Genomic DNA, 26,132 nt, shown 5'->3' with positions numbered 1-26,132 from the left:
AGATTTCAAGAGGCAGTAAAGGAACAGTCAGGTAGCACCTTAATAAGTTGGTGGTGAGAGTTGCTATTCTCACCTTTTTTTAAAAAAATTCCAATTGAAATTTCTGTTATCTTAACAGTTTAGTCATTATCTCAGCTACAGTCTATAACAGCTTTTTCCAATATATAATAAGTACTTTTTTAGGTACTTTGTGTACAGTTCAGCTGCTTATATTGCATTATACAACCACCACAAGCATCAACGAAAATATAAATACTCATACAAAACAATTTTCTACAACAACAAAATCAGTTACATTATAAAAAAAATAAAAATCAAGCATCTTTAACTCTCTATCTGAATTTATGTAGCTACTTTCTGTGAATTCAACAAAAATATGTCCCTGAACAACATCCACACTCCCATAATTAATAATAAGAAAAATCCACAAAAAGTGGATAATTTCTGGGAACTCTTCAAAGAGCAAAGTCCCAAAATATAAGATGATATTGGGTGATTTTAATGCACAGATGGGGGTGGGGGTGGGGGGGGGGGGGGGGAAGAGAGAGAAAAGCTGATCATCCAGTAAAGTAAAAATGAATTAAAATGCTGAGCAACTTTATAACCTATAGTCTTTGATTTGAAATTATGTTTGCACTTTCTGCAAGACCTACACATAAAAATAAAACTTGGAAATCAGCTAGTCCCATACTGAGGGAATTCCAAATAGATCATGGTCTTTTCTTGGAACAATATACCAACAAGCCAAAACACCATGCAAAAAAGGATGGAAAAGAGTTTTGATCCAGACAGTTACCTAATACAAATCAAAGTTATGTTCCAGCTCAGTTAAACCATTCCTACAAACAACAGAGGTCCATGTGTAGACACTGAATGTCTCAAAAAGAACATCAATTTCTCTTACTGTAGACATATGAGCTGGATCGCAACAGAATGCAAACTTATGTAGCAGAACACAACTAGCGATAAATACATGATAACTTCGAAAGTGCACCCTACTGAGAGTTGGCTCCCTGGCTGCCACTCACCTGGCCAGCCCCTACTACGTCACAGTATATAGATGACAGAGTCAAATTATGTATTCAAAGGAATGGTTCTGGAAGGCATGTTTAGCGATGCAAACAATAACCTCCAAAATAATGGAGAAGGAAGGACACATGAACTCATTATGAAACATCCAAATACACTGAAATAGAACTGGACTTTCTCAACAACACCACTAGAAATTTTTATGAGACCTTCCAAGAGAAACTATCCAGTCACCAGCCACAAACACTACACTATCTGATAAAAAGTATCTGAATACCTGTTAATGGACATTATTATACTGTGTGCCCACCCTTCGTCTATAAGACAGCTTGACCTCTGCTGGAGACACTTTCAATGTACCACCTGAATGTCCATGGATAAACTGCAGTCTGTTCTCTTTCAAAAGGAGGAACCAGAGAAGGTAGTGATGTTGGACACTGGGGTCTGGAACAAAGTCAACATTCAAATTCACCCAAAAGGTGTTCTGTTGGGGTCAGGTCAGAACTCCTGACAAGCTAGTCCATTTCAGGAAAGTTTTTGTTCATGAACTATAGCCTTACAGATGCTACTTTATGACAGGATGCATTGTCATGCTGATACAATAAATCATTCCTCTGAACTATTCCTCTACTGAACACTATCCCATAAAATGTGGTTATATTCTTTATAATTTAGCATTTTTTCAAGCGCAATAAGGGGACCACACCCTAAACACAAAAACACTTCCATACAGTAACACCACCTCCTTCAAACTTCACTATTGGCACTAAACATGCTGGCAGGTAATGTTTTCCAAGCGTTCGCCAAACCCAAACACTTTGATCAGATTTGCCACAAGGTATAACATGATTCATCACTCCAAATCACTCATTTCCAGACATCAAAAGTACATCATCATTGTTCTTCATACCACCCCAAGCAACACTTAGTACTGATGACAAATGTCTGGCTTATGAAGAACTGCTCGATCATTGCACCCTCTTCTTTTTAGCTCTCTACTCACAGTCATTTGTGATATCTATACTGCTGTATCACTCTGAGACTCAGTAGTAATTCCTTCCACTGATTTCAACCAATTTTTTCCAACCATCCTCTGCATGAGTACATGAGGTCCACCTGGTTTTGGTTTAGCTGTAGTTGTTTCTTCACATTTCCCCTTCACAGTCACATCATCATTATCAGTCACTTTAGGCAGATTTAGAATTATTATTCAGATGAAATCTAACGACTAGTCCTCATTCAGAGTCACTGAGCTTTCCTGACTGACCCATTGTGTTATTACTGCTTCTCTATGACAACCCAATCGTCCTTGCCTGTTTTTTAATTATGGGTCCGCCCCTCATGACATCTAGTGCTCAATTATCTATTACAGCGATGTCTGGATACTTTTGAATAGATACTGTAAGTTTCCATCATAGAAAAAGAACACTAAAGAGAAATTCTGGATGTCTACTCTTGAGAGCTACTCAACTTTGACCCATCAAAGTAATTATGTCCTCTGAAAAATACATGACAAATCCACATTCAGAGCTCCCAGCAATACAGGAAACAGCAGAGATAATCAAATCAAACATCAAAGTCAAGATGGAATTACTGCAGAGGTGTGGAAGGTAGAAGAAGATAAACACTACAGGAGAATACTTGTATGTTCTATAGAGATTTGGGCAAACTGGAACAATCCCACAAAACTGAAAAGTGTACTGACACACCCACAGCACAAGAAAGTGGAAAAGACACCTGAATTATAGAGACATGTCTCTTTGCTAGCTGTAAATACACAAAATTTTAAAGCTGTCTGAAATTGATTATATTAATACTAATAGACTAAACATCTCATTGGTGACTTACCAATTAGAATTTAAGATGGGTAGTTCATTTGCGAAACAGATATGGAACCCAAAGACGATATTAAGAATCTGTTGGTAGACTAGCCCAGTTGTCACCTTTTTGTACTTTAAGAAGACTTGTGACTGAGGACAGACTGTTTTTGATACAACAGAAGAGTTCTGAATAGACAAGAAGACCAGAGAACTCTTCTGCCAAATTATCAGAATGTCAAAAGTGAAACTCCACTCTGAGTCTTGTGAGATATGTACAAGTGTTGAAAAAGGAGATGATTTCCTCCACTAATTGTGTTTAACTTCGTTTTAGATAAAGTAAAGTTTTATCTAAAGTAAATATTCTGGAAGCAAAATCAACATTTATGTTTCGCCATCACTGATTATTTACCACTTATTACTAAGAATGAAGAAGAAACTAAATATGCTGCAAAAAAATTATATAAAGAGAACATCAGAGGCACAGCTTCAGTTACATTTGTGATTTACAGCACAACAGTGGGAAAGTTCCACTGAAGATGGAATATAGGATGCTTTTCCTGGTATTCCTCCTCCTTGTACCTTGAAGACACTAGGCACCACTGTTGAACAGCAGTGTAAACTTAAAACAGTGTTTCCCAACCAGATGTACTTACCCCTGAGGGGTGAAATGTAATTCCCCAAGGAGTAAAAACAAAGGGTTCAGCTATCTTTTATTCATGAAACTAATTTAATTTTCAGAAGATCATTTCCATTGTCATTATTCTGTAAGACTGTTATACTGATTACTAAAGTTACTATTAATTACATTACTTTCAAATACTAGCATTAATGTGTGACATAATGTGGTGGAGCATACAGGTTGTGCAATGAATGTATGCACATCATCTTTCTCATGTAATCCACCCAATACACACATGCTACACAACTTACAATTATGACACAAAAACTGGGACATGTACATCACATATGCTTACATGTCTTCTCCTAGTTCTAAATAGTTCTCACAACAGATGAAAAATTTGTTGATTATTCACTTCACAGTAATAAATGAATTAGTTGACAGCACAAAACTATAGTGGTCAAAACAAATGCTACCTCTTGCTGAAACTTTAAAGCTGAATGTTGCAATCCAGAAACACATTATGATATGACTAAATTGGTTTGTTTGTAATGCAGTTCTTACCTCCTGGAAGCAGTGCAGTACTTGTGCTGTGTATCATCACAAGAGTTGTGTTGCATCAAGATGATTCAGACAACAATAACACACAACCAGAGGCTCCGTATTGTCACTCTAAGGGGACAGCCAACGAGGGAGGCAGACATCACAGCAAATGTTGCTGGGAGTCAAAGTAATGTCTCTGGAATTTGACAAGTTTCTAGAGACAGGGCCAGTTGAATACCATCACAATGCTGGCAGTGAAAGGAAAAAACAGCCACTCAACACAATGCAACACATCAACAATGGCACCTCCTAACAGCTGCAGGAGTGCAGGTGTCAACACAAATTATATGAAATAGGCTCCATGAGCAGGAAGTAAGTGCCAGAAAGCCTCTCAATGCTCTTCCTCTGAACTGGGTTCGGAGAGGGGCTCATGTCGCATCAGCACGAAACCAGTCTTTGTGGTCTAGGTAGTAATAGGATACAACGCGCGTCTTTTGCGATGAGACCCATATCATTATCCATCCTGACGGTACTGATATTTGGTGTGGATGTAACAGGGACAACATTTACATCCCAAATGTATCACAGACTGCCATTCTTATCAAGATAGTTCATTTATGTTTTGGGATGGAGCATACAAATGATTGGATGGAATGGCTCCCATATTCTCCGGATCTCAACTGCACTGAAAATGTGTTGGCAATACTAAAACGAGTGGTTAGAAATCGTCCTGTCCCACCAGAGACCACATAGAGGCTGCTGTGCAGGAATGGAGCAATATCCCACAGGCTTACCTGGACAGTATCGTAAAGAGTATGCCTAACCGCATTCAAAAGTGTCTCCAGTTATGAGTAGGGACCATTGATTCATAAACAATATGCTATGCTAGATGACAATAAAAAGAAATGGTAGTGTGTGCAGAACTGTTTCATCCATATGTATTATAAAACTGTATTTACAGCTGCAAAATACTAACACGAGTTCTTTACAGACGAATGGAAAAACTGGTAGAAGCCGACCTGGGGAAGATCAGTTTGGATTCTGTAGAAATGTTGGAACACGTGAGGCAATACTGACCTTACGACTTATCTTAAAAGAAAGATTAAGGAAAGGCAAACCTACGTTTCTAGCATTTGTAGACTTAGAGAAAGTTTTTGACAATGTTGACTGGAATACTCTCTTTCAAATTCAAAAGGTGGCAGGGGTAAAATACAGGGAGCAAAAGGATATTTACAATTTGTACAGAAACCAGATGGCAGTTATAAGAGTCGAGGAACATGAAAGGGAAGCAGTGGTTGGGAAGGGAGTGAGACAGGGTTGTAGCCTCTCCCCGATGTTATTCAATCTGTATATTGAGCAAGCAGTAAAGGAAACAAAAGAAAAATTTGGTGTAGGTATTAAAATCCATGGAGAAGAAATAAAAACTTTGAGGTTCGCCGATGACATTGTAATTCTGTCAGAGACAGCATAGGACTTGGAAGAGCAGTTGAACGGAATGGACAGTGTCTTGAAGGGAGAATATAAGATTAACATCAACAAAAGCAAAACGAGGATAATGGAATGTAGTCAAATTAAGTCTGGTGATGCTGAGGGAATTAGATTAGGAAAAGAGACACTTAAAGTAGTAAAGGAGTTTAGCTATTTGGGGAGCAAAATAACTGATGATAGTCGAAGTAGAGAGGATATAAAATGTAGCCGGCCGAAGTGGCCGTGCGGTTGAAGGCGCTGCAGTCTGGAACCGCAAGACCGCTACGGTCCCAGGTTCGAATCCTGCCTCGGGCATGGATGTTTGTGATGTTCTTAGGTTAGTTAGGTTTAACTAGTTCTAAGTTCTAGGGGACTAATGACCTCAGCAGTTGAGTCCCATAGTGCTCAGAGCCATTTTGATATAAAATGTAGATTGGCAATGGCAAGGAAAGTGTTTCTGAAGAAAAGCAATTTTTTAACATCGAGTATAGATTTAAGTGTCAGGAAGTCGTTTCTGAAAGTATTTGTATGGAGTGTAGCCATGTATGGAAGTGAAACATGAACGATAAGTACTTTGGACAAGAAGAGAATAGAAGCTTTTGAAATGTGGTGCTACAGAAGAATGCTGAAGATTAGATGGGTAGATCACATAACTAATGAGGAGGTATTGAATAGAATTGGGGAGAAGAGGAGTTTGTGGCACAACTTGACAAGAAGAAGGGACTGGTTGGTAGGACATGTTCTGAGGCATCAGGGGATCACAAATTTAGCATTGGAGGGCATTGTGGAGGGTAAAAATTGTAGAGGGAGACCAAGAGATGAATACACTAAGCAGATTCAGAAGGATGTAGGTTGCACTAAGTACTGGGAGGTGAAGAAGCTTGCACAGGATAGAGTAGCATGGAGAGCTGAATCACACCAGTCTCAGGACTGAAGACCACAACAACAACATGTATATATGTTCCACATCTCCGAAACCACTGGAGCGATTTCAAACAAACGTGGTACACATATCCGTTACTGTCACACAACAGTCAGTGTTGGGGTAGAACCACCCACCTAACATAGTTCCGGAGTTATACACCATAAACAATAAGATGCATGAAAAACTGCCACATCATGCACGACATTTAAATGTATTACTTTGGTGCTACTAACTCTATACCCAATAAATTTTGTAGACAGTATCCATGTATGCCCCTAAATTTGCCATCACATAATTTTCTTTGTTACTAACTCTCTTCACAACACATTTTGCAGGCAGTATCCACATATACCACTGAACGGAGCTACAAAGTTACACTACTGGCTATTAAAATTGCTATACCATGAAGATGACGTGCTACAGACACGAAATTTAACCAACAGGAAGATGATGCTGTGATATGCAAATGATTAGCTCTCCAGAGCATTCACACAAGGTTGGCACTAGTGGCAACACCTACAACGTTCTGACATGAGGAAAGTTTCCAACCGATTTCGTGTAAGGAGGACAAATGCGTACCATCACGTTTACGACTTTGATAAAGGTCGGATTGTAGCCTATCACAATTGCGATTTATCGTATCGCGACATTGCTACTCGCGTTGGTCGAGATCCAATGACTGTTAGCAGAATATGGAATCGGTGGGTTCAGGAGGGTAATAGGGAACACCGTGTTGGATCCCAATGGCCTCGTATTACTAGCAGTCGAGATGACAGGCATCTAATTCGCATGGCTGTAACAGATCGTGCAGCCACGTCTCGATCCCTGAGTCAACAGATGGGGACGTTTGCAAGACAACAACCATCTGCACGAACAGTTCGACTACGTTTGCAGCAGCATGGACTATCAGCTCGGAGACCATGGCTGTGGTTACCCTTGACACTGCATCACAGACAGGAGCACCTGGATGGTGTACTCAACGACAAATCTGGATGCACGAATGGCAAAATGTCATTTTTTCGGATGAATCCAGGTTCTGTTTACAGCATCATGATGGTCGCATCCGTGTTTGGTGACATCGCGGTGAACGCACAATGGAAGCATGTATTCGTCATCGCCATATTGGCGTATCACCGGGCGTGATGGTATGGGGTGCCATTGGTTACATGTCTTTGTCACCTCTTGTCCGCATTGACGGCACTTTGAAAGTGGACGTTACATTTCAGATGTGTTACAACCCATGGCTCTACTCTTCATTCGATCCCTGCGAAACCCTACATTTCAGCAGGATAATGCATGATCGCATGTTGCAGGTCCTGCCTGTCTGGATACAGAAAATGTTCGACTGCTACCCTGGCCAGCATATTCTCTAGATCTCTCACCAATTGAAAATGTCTGGTCAATGGTGGCCAAGCAACTGGCTCGTCACAATACGTCAGTCACTACTCTTGATGAACCGTGGTATCGTGTTGAAGCTACATGGGCAGCTGTACCTGTACATGCCATCCAAGCTCTGTTTGACTCAATGCCCAGGCATATCAAGGCCGTTGTTATGGCCAGAGGTGGTTGTTCAAGGTACTGATTTCTCAGGATCTACGCACCCAAATTGCGTGAAAATGTAATCATATGTCAGTTCTAGTATAATATATTTGTCAAATGAGTACCCGTTTATCATCTGCATTTCTTCTCGGTGTAGCAATTTTAATGGCCAGTAGTGTATATCATCGTATGACATGTAGGTTAGAAGATATGATGTCATAAACATTGACATGTATGAGGAACTGTACCATCATGCATGAAGTTGTAATACATTTGTTTTCTACTATTAAGACTCTCCTACAGTCGAGTCAGCTTAAGCAAACCCCTGACACCTAGCAGCATTTTTAACAGATTTCAACTGCAAAGTGCAAACTGCTGTAGGTGAAAACAATAACTATGTATAGAGCTATGAAGAGGCATTGCCAGAGAGACATTTATAAAATCGTGTTGTAGGCATGTGAAACAGCTGCACCCTGCGTACAAAAAAATGTCCAGGAGCATCTCACACTGAGTCTACAGCACAAGTACATATAAGGCTTTGTTTATAGTGTGAAATTGTCAAAATGTGTCAAAGGGCAATGTTGGGTTTGTTAGCTAGTCATTCTACAAAAGAAATAGGTCTTAAAAATAAGCAGTATCAATTTTCTCATTGACTTATTAGTCCATTGTTTAATAAAATGCCTAAATATCATTCATCTTTCATCATTTTAAAAATGAGTGTCCAAAGAAAGTTCTTTTTCATACCAAAGTTTGGTTAGGTGCTAATGTTAATTATGGTCGCGGGAGGAGAGGGGGAGTAAATAGCTAACATCTAATTGTGCTCAGGGGTAATGGTCTCCTAAAGGCTGGGAACCACTGACTAAGAAAGAGTCCTCAAACTTCAAAATGCAAAAAAGAATCATGGGAAACCAGTACAAAAAATTCATATTGCATGAAATTTTGACTTTCCTAGACTTTACTTAAAGCGTATATGGTCAGAGATCACAGCTGTTGACAGTGACTCTGAAGTTGCAGACACTGAAAATCAAGAGTGTAAAATTTTTTAAAAATACTGTACTTCACAAGGAGATGGACGTTGGATGAACTCTTCACCTTAATACCAAGTTTAACTGACACTATGCACTATGCACAAGTGGTGCTTGAAATTCCATTTCCACATTTTTAAAATGGACAAAAATAAACAGATAAAAAAACTGCTCAACATTATTAATCTAAATGAAATGGTTAAAAAGAACTGGGGAGCTTCACAAGACACAAATATCACAGATGATATCAAATCAAATTACTCTGCCTTTGGTACACTCATAACAAAGCACATATTCATCATCAAAATGTTAATTAATGACGAGATCTCTGGAGAATAACAAGGCCAAAACCATCATGCCAACTACAAAGTTTAAAAACAAATTATAGAAAGAAAGTAAAATTAAATTTTTAGCTCACTGCTCCAGTGGGGTCTTATATTTAATTAATTGCTCTAGTGGGCTCTTAAGAAGAGTCAGTCAGTATCAGATGTAGTTCATACACTGTTAATAAACAGGATACATTTGAGTGTAGAGGAGCATACAAAAGATAACTGAGCTTCGGAAATGTCACAAACTATATTTTTTAGGTCATTGATAGCAGTACTCAAAGTTCAATATGTAAAAGCAAAAGTACTACAAATAATTTTAATAAGAATTACTCATTTTAGACAGAAAACAGAAGTAATATATGACATTTTCCAAGGAAGTGTTATAGGCCCTCTGCTCTTCCCAATTTATATTAACGATTTTGGAGACAATCTGAGTAGCCATCTTAAACAATGATGCTGTCATTTACATGTAAAGTCATAAGATGATCAAAGCCAATTGCAAAATGATTTACACAAGATATCTGCATGGTGCAAAAAGTGGCAGTTGTCTCTAAATAATGAAAAGTGTAAATCATCCATATGAGTACCAAAAGAAATCTGCTAAATTTCAATTACGTGATAAGTCACACAAATCTAATGGCTGTGAATTGATAAAGAAACTTAGAGGATTACAATTACGAATTACTTCAATTGGAATGACCACATAGCTAATGTTATGGGGAAAGCAAACCAAAGACTAAGGTTTATGGGCAGACAATTTAGAAAATGTAAAGGGTGTACTAAAGAGACGACCTGTACTACATTTGTCTGTCCTCTTCTGGAGTACTGCTGCACAGTGTGGGATCCGCGTAAGACAGGATTGACGGAGGACATCGAAAAAGTTGAAAGAAGGGCAGCTCATTTTGTACTAATGCGAAATAGGGGAGAGAGTTCCACAAATATGGTACACGAACTGTGGTGGCAATAATTAAAGCAAAGGCTTTATTTGTTGCAGCAGGATCTTCTTATGAAATTTCAGTCACCAACTTTCTCCTCTGAATGCAAAAATATTCTGTTGACGCCCAGCTGTATAGGGAGAAATGATCATCATAATAAAATAGAAGAAATCAGAGCTCACACAGAAAGATTCAACTGTAAATTTTTCCTGTGCACTGTTTGAGAGTGGAATGGCACTGAAATAGTTTGAAGAGTATTGCAATAGTTTGAAGGCAGTTCAATGAACCCTATCCAGGCACTTAATTGTGAACTGCAGAGTAGTCCTGTAGATGTACACTGAAGATCTAAAGAAGCTGGTATACCTGCCTAATATCATGTAGGTCCTCGGCGAGCACACAGAAGTGCCGCCACATGATGTGGCATGGACTCAACTAATGTCTAAAGGGAACTCACACCATGAACCCTGCAAGGCTGTCCATAAATCTGTAAGAGTATGAGGGGATGGACGTCTCTTCTGAACAGCACGTTGCAAGGCATCCCAGATATGCTCAATAATGTTAATGTCTGGGGAGTTTGGTGACCAGCGGAAGTGTTTAAACCCAGAAGAATGTTCCTGGAGCCACTCTGTAGCAATTCTGGACATGTGGGGTGTTGCATTGTCCTGCTGCAATTGCCCAAGTCTGTCGAAATGCACAATGGAAATGAATGGATGCAGGTGATCGGACAGGAAGCTTACGTACGTGTCACCTGTCAGAGTCATATCTACGTGTATCAGGGGACCAGTATCACTCCAACTGCATATGCCCCACACCATTACAGAGCCTCCACCAGCTGGAACAGTTCCCCTTTGACATGCAGGGTCCATTCATGTGGTTGCCGCCATACCCGTACATGTCCATCTGCTCAATACAATTTGAAACGAGCCTCGCCTGACTAGGCAACATGATCAACAGTCCAATGTTGGTGTTGACGGGCCCAGGCGAGGTGTACAGCTTTGTGTTGTGCACTCATCAAGGGTACACGAGTGGACCTTCGGCTCTGAAAGCCTATATTGATGATGTTTCGTTGAATGGTAGCAGGTTGACATTTGTTGATGGCCCAGCATTGAAATCTGCATCAACCTGCAGAAAGGTTGCCCTTCTGTCATGTTGAACAATTCTCTTCAGTCATCATTAGTCCCATTCTTACAGGATCTTTCTCCGGCTGCAGCAATGTCAGAAATCTGACGTTTTACCAGATTCCTGATATTCACTGTACACTTATAAAATGGTCGTATGGGAAGATCCACTCTTCATCACTACCTCGAAGATGCTTTGTCCCATTGCTTGTGTGCAGACTATAACACCATGTTCAAACTCACTTAAATCTTCATAACCTGCCATTGTAGCAGCAGTAACCGATCTAACAACCATGCCAGACACTTGTTGTCTTATACAGGCATTGCTGACTGCAGTGCCGTATTCTGCCTGTTTACATATCTCTGTATTTGAATACTCATGTCTACACCAGTTTCTTTGGTGCTTCAGTGTAGATAAAGTATTGTTGACATTAAAAACAAATTTTAAACCAATTTTTCTGTAACAACAAACTGGAGGTCTAATGCCCATTAAAAAGTACAATCAAGAAAAGCTCACATGCTTTTTCATACTAACTATTTATGAAAATTAATTAGCACAAAAAAAGATGTCCTAATGAGATAAGGAAAAAATTTCAAAATACTTCACACAAAATGTTACAATTAATAAGTATTCTTTAATTTTTTAATTTGTACTTTTTTATTGAAAGTGTGAGAAGAAGAAAAAATTTATTTTGGGTTTAATGTCCTGTCGACATAGAAATCATTAGAGATGGAGCTCAAGCTTGGATTATGTCAAGGATGAGGAAAGAAATTGCCTGTGCCCTTTCACAGGAACCATCCCAGCATTTGCCTGGAGCAATTTACAGTTATCACAGAAAATCAAAATCTGGATGGCCGGACACTGATTTGAACTGTCGTCCTCCAGAATGTAAGTCCAGTGAGCTAACCACTGTGCCACCACACTCAGGAGGCTCAAAGAGGAAATATGAAGACAAAGAATGAAGTAGCAAGTGCCCAATATCAATTCCCTACTTTAGTTGCTGCAGTTTTGTTCCGGGCAGGATTTTTACTAATACCAGAAGTTTTTTGCTACTTCACAACATACTCTATTAGCTGCTTTGACTTAATACAGCATTGTATGCTCTGTAGTCAAACAGTTTGCAACCAAAGAGCTGCACTCCTCCTTACCCATTGATCATAGAATTGGTAAAACTTATTTTGATGGGACCAGATATTTACAACTGGTCCAAGAGAACATGGAATTTGTGACAAGATGTCATAGTTAAAATGGTACGGATAAACTTTGGGTAAGTGGCAGTTCAGTAAAATAAGTGAATACTAATACACACTTTGATTACAAAACTGTATATGTCTGTACTGAAAATAACATGAAATTATTGAGAAAAATTTAGAGTTTACAGAAAAGAAATGCTTAATTTAAATGGTTTTTCAGAAAATGATGTCATTTCTAAACTGTAGTTAATGTTCTTACAATTTGTCTACCCCATATTTCTTCTACAGACAATAATTATGGATGTGTGTGTGTTTTTCTATCTTTCTGGTCAGTACACCAAGCATTGTTTTAATGATTTTATTTTAATGGTCTACATTGTAGTATGCAGTACTTCGTTTAATAAATGAATCATCAGCGAAGTCCTCGATTACAAAAGGAATCAAAATATGATATATAACAATGGTATAAAACAATTAGGAGAAACAGGGCAGTGAGACAGATTTCATAGTACAAGAGGCACTGTTCTGTCCATCTAAACTAATTAAAAAGTTCAGAAAGCTGTGTAGTATCTAAAATTAATAATTCATATACTAAATTAAATCTATATGGGCAAACCAGGAAACCAGTTAAGAGATGTGAGCATCTTGTTATTAAAGAAAACAGCCATTAATAAATGACAACATTCAAAGATTAGCACAGACAATTCAAGGAGTAAAGCAACAGAACAAATGCTAGAAACAGTGACACATACATATAGATAAATCACAATTACCCCCACTCTACTACAGAAAATAAAAAACAATGGAAAATCCAGGATGGAATGTAACAATATTATAAAAAGTACAATTGCTACTCACCATATAGTGCACAAGCTGAGTCGCAGATAGACACAACAAAAAGACTTTCAGAAAGTCAGCTTTCGGGCAACAAGCCCTTTGTTGACAACACACAATCATGCACTTGCACAAATGCCAGACTTCAACTGCCAGAGACTGTGGTCATGTGTGTCTTGAGTTGCGTGGAAGCTCATTTTCCAACGGTTTTCCTGTTGTGCCTATTTGCGACTCAGCATCTCCGCTATATGGTATGTAGCAAATATCCTTTTCATAATATTGTTAAAGAAAATAAAAACATAATTAACTCCTTCAGAAAGAAAAACTCTTGTGGTGTTGATAATATCTCAAGTAAATCAGTAAAACTGAACCTTTACATATATGCAATGTTTTCAGTAACAAATGCAATATATCATTATCACAGTGAATATTTTTAAACTGACTGATGAATGCTATTATCAGACCTCTTTGTGATAAAGGTAATAAGACATATCAATAATTACCAACTAATCTCACTGCATATCACCACCTCAAAGGTACTGGAAAAAAATTACGTATGTACAATACTCAGTCTCAATTTGGATTTCAAGAGGGTCTATTCACAGATAAGGTCTTTTTTAATTAATGAATCAGAGTATACAAAATTTAAATTGGAAGTTGGTATTTCTTGCAACTTGTCAAAAGCATTTCATTGTGCAATTCACAATATTCTCCTAGAGATGCTCAAATATTGTTGCATCTGAGATCTTCCCAGTCCTGATGTTCATCCTAACCGAAATTATACACAGTGTCATATTAAGAAACTTAAGAGTGTACAAAATGAAACAGCATCTTCAGAATGTAGAATAATATCTGCATGTGTACTTATTTGTGCTCATGATGCAGTTATTGTAACTACGCCTAATGACGAAATTTCCAAACTTGAAAATGCAACTTAAATTTTTCTTTGTGGGAGAGGGGGCCTGGTTCTCTGCAAATGTACTATCACTGCACTTAAATAAAATTAAATAAATAACAATACATGCTATTTTGTACTGCAAAAGGCCTGACCACACCATTAGAAATAATGCATGAATTTAAATCAGTAAACTTTACACAATTTTCTAGTGTCTTCGGCTTCTATATTGATAATAACTTGAACTGGATGCCACACAGATCATCTTAAATGTGTAAGTTCCATAACTGTTGCATTACAGGTAGTATCAATTTTGGAGATGAAAATATTAAAAATGTTGACTTACTTTTCTCCAATTTTGATGCACTAGTGTTGCAAGGCATCCTATTCTGCAGGAGAAAAAAGTGTTTGTTACACAGAAATTAATAATAAGGACAATATGTGGTGTCCACTCTAGGACTTCTTTCAACAATTGGGATACCAAAAGCCACCTCAGAAAGCACTTATTTTCCAGTGAAGTTTAGTGTCAACAATCAGTCACAGTTCATAATCATCAGTAACATTCATAAATACGAGGTTCGTCGACAAAGTAAGTTCTGTTTCTATTTCTATCTGTGGCAGTGCTACGATCGCAGTTCCGAGCATGCATGGCAGTTACTCTGACTCAAGAAGAAGACATGTATACCATTTTCAGATCGCTGCTGCCAATGTGTGCTTTGTAGTGCTTCTTTATAATGTCAGCCATAATTGAAAATGCTGCCACGTGTGAAATCAGATCTGTGATTCGTTTTCTAAATGCAAAGAAAGTTAAACCAAAGGAAATTCATCAGCAAATCTGCAAGGTTTACGGACATAATGCTATGAGTGATTCAATGGTTAGAAGATGGGTCAGACTGTCCAATGAAGGACGTGATCAAGTGCACAATGAAGAACAAAGTGGACGCCCGTCTGTGGTTACTAATGAACTGGTTCCCAAAATTGAAGAGAAGATTAAGCATTACCGTTAATTTTACACTTAGTGCCCTTGCTATGGAAGTTCTGCAAATCTCACAATCACTAATTCATGAAATCACGATGACGAGCTGAAAGAACATGTTACCACATGGTTGAATACAAAGGCGGCAATCTGCTATGAAGAAGGCATACAAAACTTGTGCCACGCTATGACAAGTGCCTACAAAGTTTTGGAAGCTATGTAGAAATGTACTTTAACAGTTGTACATTTTTGCACAACATTTTTTCTGTATCTGTACACCTTTGTTTTATATAACCAAATGGAACTTACTTTGTGGACATACCTCGTACACTACTACGAAGAGAAATGACTTACACTGTCCATCACTTAGCCTTAGTGTGACAGAGTAGAATGAGGTATTCAGCCATAAAAATCTTTGACACCTACCCTGTGATGTAAAGAATGTAATAAATAATAAAGTTAACTTCAAACACACAATGGAATTTTCTCTTCTAGACAACTTCTACATAGAAACTTCCTGGCAGATTAAAACTGTGTGCCGGACCGAGACTTGAACTCGGGACCTTTGCCTTTCGCGGACAAGTGCTCTACCATTTGAGCTACCCAAGCACGACTCACGCTTGTCCTCACAGCTTTATTTCTGCCAGTATCTTGGTAGAGCATTGCCCGCGAAAGGCAAAGGTCCCGAGTTCGAGTCTCGGTCCGGCACACAGTTTTAATTTGCCAGGAAGTTTCATACATGTGCACACCCTGCTGCAGAGTGGAAATCTCATTCTGGAAACTTCCACATTGTCATATTTCTCACTGAGAAAGTGTTTTGTGACCACAAAAATGACTTGCTCCACATCATAGCAAGAGGTGGCAATTATGAGCCATGAAACACGTAAATAATTGAACTGCTCTCTTAGTGAACAGTCATCAGTACCTGCCAATTATGCTTTGGCAAAAATGGTGGTGATTCATTCAGTCACTTTCTGAAACAAGAGCAGAAAGGAATAAATAGGTCATTGTGTCTTGTTAAGTGTCAATAGATTGCACACTGTATCTGAGCTTCTTGTGAGAAAATGACAGCCACATAATATGAAAAATTTGAAAGTACCCAATAATGATAACCAGTAACAGCTTTATACTTAAAATCATTTATTACTTCGTTTTTAAAATATATACATATTTTCTTTTACAGCTCTATATGTTTGGGACCGCATAAGAAAATTATTACTGCACTGAACAGACAACTGGAACATTTACAATATGGAAAATGTAACAAATATTCATAACTGTGAATGTGTCAATATACCTTTATGCACATTAAACATACACTTCAATCCACGTACGTGCATCGGAATAAAAAGTTCCAGCTTCCATTAATGATGAGATTCATAATCTCTACCCATTTCCTCTCCCAAAGAGGAAAATAGCAAAGGAACATTAACCTAATACAAAAAAAAATTTGTTCACCACACAAAGTACACAGCACTTACAAAACATGAATTAATCATAGATTAGCATATCTCATAATAGCTTTTAAGTATTTAATTCCATGAACATTTCTTTACAACAGTACTTTTCAACATTATCACTACCTCAAATTATTGTTGTGACCTAAATATGATAAAGGAAGTACTGGTGGAATGTAAATAATTTCGATGTAAAGGAGACAACTGACCTAATAATAGAAGAAAGTGTTGAGTTGTTAACAGGCACATACAAAAGAATAAGGTTTTTGTTATTTTTTGTATGCCTGTCAATAACTCAATGCTTATACTGTTCAGTGAATTATCTCCTTTACTCTGAAATTATTTATGTTATGATCTAAATAAGATTGCTGTATTGTGTTGCTGCATCTTTTTAACCATATCCACAAGTTGGCTGGCTATGCAATGATCAGTTACAAGTACAGCTTCCTTCATAAATAGCGTACATATCCATACTTAGCTCATTTGTTGATGTGTTGTGACTGAATGATAAATTGTACACAGTCGAAACACCTCAAAGAAATGAGACAGATTTTATTACTCTGTTCATCATTTTCAAGGCAGACTGGTTGCTAGTGTATTACCACAACCTCACTAGATGTGGACACATAGCAAATGGCAGTCACGAGAAATGTATTTGTGCGCTGAAATAAATAAGACAGTTGACCTTAGCTCACCAATTAGATACATTATTTAGACAGATGGTGAAGAGGAATTATTCTCAGATGCTAAATTTTCATCAATCAAAACATTAAAATAAACAACAAAGAGGAAAATGGTGAGGATACATTATCTTTTAAGCTTTACTGTGAACCATTCATCAGAAACATTACACATTTTAATTTCAACGGAGAGAATAGTTTCAGGTGTCAAACAGCCATCAAACATACCATCACCCATACCACAAAACTTTCACAGAACTATTACATTAGTATAGCTATAACCATTTGTCTGAAACTTCCACAGGACTATTACATTAGTATAGTTATAACCATCTGTCTGATTCTCAAGATGTTTCATCGTTATGCCGACCCCCCCCCCCCCCCCCACCTTTCTCCTAAACAAACTGCAGGTAATAGGTCTATAATAATGACAGCCAAACACACAAACAAGTCTGGTTTACATTGAAAAATAGCAACACTGCTTTCATACTTTACCAATACACTGTGATAATTGTCTTTAAAAACAACAGTAAGACTGAATGGTGACTTACCAAGAACACAACAGCCAAAACCAGTTTACAATGCTTAGCAATGACCCCCTCCTCCCACCCCCACCCCTCTTTCTCCTTTCCTGCCAACTTCACAAATAATTAATTATCAATTTATTATTTAACCAAAGTAACTAAGTTAAATGTAAGTGTAATGTGATTTCCAACTGCTACTAACTTCTAAACATCAAAATTTACAGTTATGTAGAACAAATAAATAAAATAAGTTAAAAAGATATTGGGCATACTTAACAGACATAAAATTATGATACACAGTAAACACAGAAAACTAGCACGGCTATACCATTTTACGCAAGTGTCAATAATACAGAATGTGTGTCACGTAACTGTATAAAAAAAAAGGTGAGCACCTTCAAGTAAACCCTGTATGGTCAATGGCCCTTAGTATCAGGTCATAAATATTTTGTGCTTAGGACTGTATGGCTCTAGAGCACTGAAGTGAAGCCATCACCACCTTTCAACAATTAGCGGCGACTGCAAAATTTAAACACATGTTCAAATAATACTATACATACAAAGTGGAGGGCAAGATAGACCTTCCAAGTCAATTGTATTTGCAGCATAATCAGTCTTGAATAAAATGTCCAACTCATCACAGGAAACTGTATCCCTTTACGTCCCTATTACACAGACACCTACACGAATATTAGTGAAAAAATGATGGGAAAGAATGAGCAGGCCCCATGATATTAAGCAGAATTAAATCAATTTCCTTGTGAAAATAAATTATAATATTAAAGACCAATAAAAATCATCATTATACTAAAATAATTTTTCAGACATTACAGTCCAATTTTTAAGTATGTGAGAACAATACTGTACAGGTGGTATCATACATGATGATATGGAAACAACTCTAGGAAGTATTAGATGTCCCTCTAATATTCCTCACAGCAGATCTCAGTTTGGCAATGAACTGTAATGGCCATTTTGTATAATGAAATACAAAGCAATACTGATTAATCAGTTTTTACAGATTGACTTGAAAGTGTGAAACACTTTACAACTTATGTGAAATAGATAGAGAGAGCTATTTTAGAATTTGAGATTTCCTTGCCACAATAATCATTCAATGGCTTAAATACAACAAATATTGAAATATCTAATGTACAATAGTGTAATTTCAAATAAAATTATACAGACATTTCAAAACAACATTCTTTATTGGATTCTTAAAAGATTAATTCATATTACCAATTTAGTCTCATAACTTGCTAAATGGTCAGCAAAATTAAATTTAAATATTTTTCTTGATGACAAATGAGAAATTATTAAGTTACAGGATTTTTTCTTGTTTTTCTCTAGATAAAGAAGTTTAACTTCATATTTTTTGCCACTTCAAGTTCGATTCGGAAATAATGTTAAGACACATGAGGGAATACACTAATAAAACTTAATGTATTACATACTCCCAAGGGCTCTCCTTCATGATGGTCTTTACGAAACATGAAGTGTGAATGATTAAATGAAAAATTGTGTGACCTAAACAATAGTGGAAATTCAACTAATGGTGGTAATGACTTGACATGCCTAATTTTATCAATTTCTTAAACAGCCGAAGGAAAAGTTCAAGAACATGCCAGAAAAACTCAATGAAGAGCTTTACTTCAGCTGGATATTGTTTATAGTAGTGAGAATGTGTATTTTTATCACATTCAAACTCTAAATGACAATATCAGTTTTCATCCAGAAAAGCTTGGAAGCCCAGTAGGTGAGAACTATGAAAAATATGAAATATTTCCAGAGCCCAAATCACAAAGAATGATTATTTCAATGACACAGAATAGTGACTGCCATTTTTTCAACCATGGCACCAATCAGACAGCAACAGGTTAACAGAGTTATACCACAAAACATAGGGAATGAGATTCACACACAATAATATTTCTGTTATACCTGTGAAATTACATTTAAATCCAATATCAGTAAAATAATGATAAACTAACTCCCAAAAATTTGATATGGTGAATACATTCTGTAGGTACCAGTAAAATTGCTAATTTCACTAAACAATTGCTAATTTCACTACACAGGTTGTGTCTGCTTTATAAATAATGGAATATTCGATAAAAAAATATTACAACTGCTAACAGAATGAGCAGCAGATCATTGAATGCTGTACTGAATGAAAATGTAGTAAAGTACATCACCCTCCAAATCCCTATTTTTTGGAAACTACACTACTGAAATCTGTTCCCTCTGTCTGGTGAAATAATGGAAATACAGCAAACAAGTATAAATAATATCCAGATAAAACTTGTGTGATACTTATAAAAATTTTCACAAAAATTAGTACAGAAAAGACAAGAACCACTCTTAAGGAACTGTAATCAACACAGAATATCACATGTTTGCATTTCAGGGAATCTATTATATTAACTTTACAGCAACTTTGTGGTTCTTGCAAAAGCTTATTATTAAGCATGAAAACTAGTATGTGGTGTACAGTGTGAAGTACAACACCTTGAAACCACTTACTCTGTTAATTACCATAGTAACACTAATGTACAAAATAGTTTGTTGCAATATGAGTAATTGTATCACAGACTGCAGATCTCAGTATCAAAGATCTAATAATAATAATAATAATAATAATAATAATAATAATTCAATCACATTAGATTCTTTTTCTGCCTATAGCAAGCTGCTGACATAACACGTTCATACAAAAGTATGATACATAGTATACTTGAACACTGTAGTAAACAGCGTTTGTGTCTTCATTACTGTGTTGTGCCACAATACTGGAAAGCTTATATGGTAACATCAAGCCAAGATGGTTGGAACAGTTGCTGAATGCAATGCATCTGCCTTACTTTTGGGCCTTTCTTTTTATGTATTACGTTAATTGTTACTTTTTGCTAAGTTTAAAATTCATCATGTCTATTATATTTATCATCTCTTTGCAAGTCTGCAATGAACTCCTCAACACGACGAATTATCTGCTCTGCTGACTGGCTGGAAATTTCACGTCTGCCCGGGTAGAATATCACTGTAGGATATGCATTCACTTGCTGCTGCACACAAAGGTTGCGATATTTTTCGCAATCGACTTTTGCACACCGCACACGCCCTTCGAGTTTCTGGAACATGGAGTCATTCCACACACACTTAAAAGAGAATTTATAACACAGAAGAATGATACGTTATTTATTTCACTCCTAAAGATAAAGAGTTATTCAACACAGAGAAAAAGAGATTTTACATTCCAATTCAGATGCATACCTGTGCAACTAACTGGAATTCTGGCGAAAAGCTGACACAATGGCCACACCATGGAGCATAGAAATCAACAAGCCACATTTCACCTGTGTCTCTGAGAACTCTGGCCTCAAACAGGCCGGGGGTTAGTGATTCCACAGAAGATGGCAAAAAGTTGTATACCCACTGTCGCAAGGAACGTGCATCACGATGATATCCTGAATACATCCTGCAAATAAATGTAGCAAACATGGTCATTTCACACTCTCTCTTGTCACTCTACAGGACCTTTAAAAAAACAACAAATATATCAGTGTTAACAGCCATCAATTACATTGTTAGTGGCAAAAGGTCTAGTTCTAGAAGCTTCCCAATGCTGCATCACAGTACATATAGTGAAATATTAACAAAATAATTGGCATTACTCTGGAAATATTGCACCAAAAATGAAAAATACTGACATCGATTCTATTACTACAAAGGCATACGTTTATTAGAAACCATTGCAATGCAGTCCCACTAATAAATTCTTTCATCTTTAAAATCACAAAACAACACTGCTGACAGAACACCAAGGAAGATGTTTCTGGATACCTCAATATAGAAGATATATAAATGGGAAATATACAGTAGTGACTTCATAATCGTTCTTAATATTTGCACCAAATTAAATTTCAGTTCAGGTGTTAATGACTGAAATCAACCAGAACACCTGTAAAAAGAAATAACTGCTTCACAACACATTAAATTAAAACTGAAATGTGCTATAAATAGTTAATGGTTAACAAAATAGGTCCCAGTTCTCCCAATCAACTTTTGATAGGGGGAAGGTGGCAAATACCATCAGTAGTATGTGAAAAAGCCATTCATGTTTGCAAAATGTTTACTGTCTAACAATTATGAAACTCATATCAACTGATCAAGATACCAGTGGGGAAGAGTTCACTGAGTTTCCAAGCTCTACTACTGAAAATGTAACCAAAACTGGCTACCATGTCAACTGCAGCTTTATCACATACATCTATGGCATCCCCCTGCAGTTCAGGCATTGGTTTCAAATTGTCTATGCCAATGGCACTGAAAAAGTTACGTACAGTACTGGAAAACTGAGAATACTGACCACATTAAAAAATTCTATAAAATCTGGCTCTGATCTTGAGCCTCATGAAGGAAGAATTTTCTGAAACACTGTCTAGTGAAACAGTAGGACATCATTAATTTGCCTAACGCTGAATTCAGTTTCCCACGCTTACTAACAAACATTAAATGCTTCCCAACTCTCCTCAAAACACTGTGATGGGAGTCTGAAATTATTCAGTGTGACTGCCTTTCAACCGATTTACATCAAGGGGAAAGTCAGTGATGTATTTATGCACTATATAAATGATGTTGTTGTCTTCAGTCCTGAGACTGGTTTGATGCAGTTCTCCATGCTACTCTATCCTGTGCAAGCTTCTTCATCTCCCAGTACTCACTGCAACCTACATCCCTCTGAATCTGCTTAGTGTATTCATCTCTTTGTCTCCCTCTACGATTTTTACCCTCCACGCTGCCCTCCAATGCTAAATTTGTAATCCCTTGATGCCTCAGAACGTGTCCTACCAACCGATCCCTTCTTCTTGTCAAGTTGTGCCACAACCTCCTCTTCTCCCCAATTCTATTCAATACTTCCTCGTTAGTTATGTGATCTACCCACCTAATCTTCAGCATTCTTCTGTAGCACCACATTTCAATAGCTTCTATTCTCTTCTTGTCCAAAATATTTATCATCCGTGTTTCACTTCCATACATGGCTACACTCCATACAAATACTTTCAGAAGCTACTTCCTGACACTTAAATCTATACTTGATGTTAACAAATTTCTCTTCTTCACAAACGCTTTCCTTGCCATTGCCAGTCTACATTTTATATCCTCTCTACTTCGACCATCATCAGTTATTTTGCTCCCCAAATAGCAAAACTCGTTTATTACTTTAAGTGTCTCATTTCCTAATCTAATTCCCTCAGCATCACCCGATTTAACTCGACTACATTCCATTACCCTCGTTTTGCTTTTGTTGATGTTAATCTTATATTCTCCTTTCAAGACACTGTCCATTCCGTTCAACTGCTCTTCCAAGTCCTATGCTGTCTCTGACAGAATTACAATGTCATCGGCGAACCTCAAAGTTTTTATTTCTTCTCCATGGATTTTAATACCTACACCAAATTTTTCTTTTGTTTCCTTTACTGATTGCTCAATATACAAATTGAATAACATCGGGGAGAGGCTACAACCCTGTCTCACTCCCTTCCCAACCGCTGCTTCCCTTTCATGCCCCTCGACTCATAACTGCCATCTGGTTTCTGTACAAACTGTAAACAGCCTTTTGCTCCCTGTATTTTACCCCTGCCACTTTTAGAATTTGAAAGAGAGTATTCCAGTCAACATTGTCAAAAGCTTTCTCTAAATCTACAAATGCTAGAAACGTAGGTTTGCCTTTTGTTAATCTAGCTTCTAAAATAAGTCGTAGGGTCAGTACTGCCTCACGTGTTCCCATATTTCTACGGAATCCAAACTGATCTTCCCCGAGGTCGGCTTCTACCAGTTTTTCCATTCGTCTGTAAAGAATTTGCGTTAGTGTTTTGCAGCCGTGACTTATTAAACTGACAGTTCGGTAATTTTCACATCTGTCAACGCCTGCTTTGTTTGGGATTGGAATTATTATATTCTTCTTGAAGTCTGAGGGTATTTCGCCTGTCTCATACATTTTGCTCACCAGATGGCAGAGTTTTGTCAGGACTGGCTCTCCCAAGGCTGTCAGTAGTTCTGGTGGAATGTTGTCTACTCCCGGGGCCTTGTTTCGACTTAGGTCTTTCAGTGCCCTGTCAAACTCTTCACGCAGTATCATATCTCCAATTTCATCTTCATCTACCTCCTCTTCCATTTCTATAACATTGCCCTCAAGTACATCGCCCTTGTATAGACCATCTATATACGCCTTCCATCTTTCTGCTTTCCCTTCTTTGCTTAGAACTGGGTTCCCATCTGAGCTCTTGATATTCATACAAGTTGGTCTCTTTTCTCCAAAGGTCTCTTTAATTTTCCTGTAGGCAGTATCTATCTTACCCCTAGTGAGATAAGCCTCTACATCCTAACATTTTTCCTCTAGACATCCCTGCTTAGCCATTTTGCACTTCCTGTCGATCTCATTTCTGAGACATTTGTATTCCCTTTTGCCTGTTACATTTACTGCATTTTTATATTTTCTCCTTTCATCAATTAAATTCGATATTTCTTCTATTACCCAAGGATTTCTACTAGCCCTCGTCTTTTCGCCTACTTTATCACCTGCTGCCTTCACTACTTCATCCCTCAGAGCTACCCATTCTTCTCCTACAGTATTTCTTTCCCCCATTCCTGTCAATTGTTCCCTTATGCTGTCCCTGAAACTCTGTACAACCTCTGGTTTAGTCAGTTTATCCAGGTCCCATCCCCTTAAATTCCCACCTTTTTGCAGTTTCTTCAGTTTTAAATTACAGTTCATAACCAATAGATTGTGGTCAGAGTCCACATCTGCCCCTGGAAATGTCTTACAATTTAAAACCTGGTTCCTAAATCACTGTCTTACCATTATATAATCTATCTGATACCTTCTAGTATCTCCAGGATTCTTCCATGTATACAACCTTCTTTTATGATTCTTGAACCAAGTGTTAGCTATGATTAAGTTATGCTCTGTGCAAAATTCTACCAGATGGCTTCCTCTTTCATTTCTCTCCCCCAATCCATATTCACCCACTATGTTTCCTTCTCTCCATTTTCCTACTCTCAAATTCCAGTCACCCATGACTATTAAATTTTCGTCTCCCTTCACTACCTGAATAATTTCTTTTATCTCACCATACATTTAATCAATTTCTTCATCGTCTGCAGAGCTAGTTGGCATATGAACTTGTACTAGTGTAGTAGGCATGGGCTTCATGTCTATCTTGGCCACAATAATGCATTCACTATGCTGTTGGTAGTAGATTACCCGCACTCCTATTATTTTATTCATTATTAAACCTACTCCTGCATTACACCTATTTTATTTTGTATTTATAACCCTGACCAAAAGTCTTGTTCCTCCTGCCACCGAACTACACTAATTCCCTCTATATCTAACTTCAACCTATCCATTCCCTTTATAAATTTTCTAACCTACCTGTCCGATTAAGGGATCTGACATTCCACGCTCTGATCCATAGAACGCCAGTTTTCTTTCTCCTGATAACGACTTCCTCTTGAGTAGTCCCCGCCCGGAGATCCGAATGGGCGACTATTTTACCTCCGAAATATTTTACCCAAGAGGACACCATCATCATTTAACCATACAGTAAATCTGCATGCCCTCGGGAAAAATTACGGCTGTAGTTTCCCCTTGCTTTCAGCCGTTCGCAGTACCAGCACAGCAAGGCTGTTTTGGTTAGTGTTGCAAGGCCAGATCAGTCAATCATCCAGACTGTTGCCTCTGCAACTACTGAAAAGGCTGCTGCCCCTCTTCAGGAACCACACATTTTTCTGGCCTCTCAACAGATACCCCTCCGTTGTGGTTGCACCTACGGTACGGCCATCTATATCGCTGAGGCACGCAAGCCTCCCCACCAATGGCAAGGTCCATGGTTCATGGTTCGTACAAATATGATAATGGAATGTCTGTAACCACCATGCAATTACACAAAATTTTCAGCCTACATCACACTTTATTTTGTTCTAATTATTCATTTTGGCTGACAGCTACCATCAGATCACTAACTTAAAGAATCAATACAATATTTTGGGTCAGACAGTACAGCCAACAAAACAAAACTTTTTGCATGTCAGTTGTGTACAGCTCGCACCAGTGGTAATGCAGCACACACTGGCATCAGCAGCAGCACCACATGCAACCAGTTTTAGTGACATATTTTTCCCCTTCTTATTGTAACAATTTAACCTATAGATCTTTTTGAT

General features: G+C 37.7%; 1 protein-coding gene across 1 annotated transcript in view; it reads right to left on the bottom strand.

The window, feature by feature from the left end:
* Positions 1-16,371: 16,371 nt before the first annotated feature.
* The window catches only part of LOC126100312 (dnaJ homolog subfamily C member 10-like), a 140,793-nt gene continuing 131,032 nt past the window's right edge, over positions 16,372-26,132 (bottom strand). The window contains exons 11-12 of the mRNA XM_049910923.1: positions 21,180-21,384; positions 16,372-21,037 (exon numbers count right to left, since the gene is read on the bottom strand). Of these exons, the coding sequence (XP_049766880.1) occupies positions 20,822-21,037; positions 21,180-21,384 (421 nt within the window). The 3' untranslated portion in view covers positions 16,372-20,821. The remainder of the gene's footprint in view (positions 21,038-21,179; positions 21,385-26,132) is intronic.

This window comes from Schistocerca cancellata, chromosome 9 (genome assembly GCF_023864275.1).
Source record: "Schistocerca cancellata isolate TAMUIC-IGC-003103 chromosome 9, iqSchCanc2.1, whole genome shotgun sequence".
Lineage (NCBI taxonomy): Eukaryota > Metazoa > Arthropoda > Insecta > Orthoptera > Acrididae > Schistocerca > Schistocerca cancellata.
This window is presented reverse-complemented; position numbering and strand designations above follow the sequence as displayed.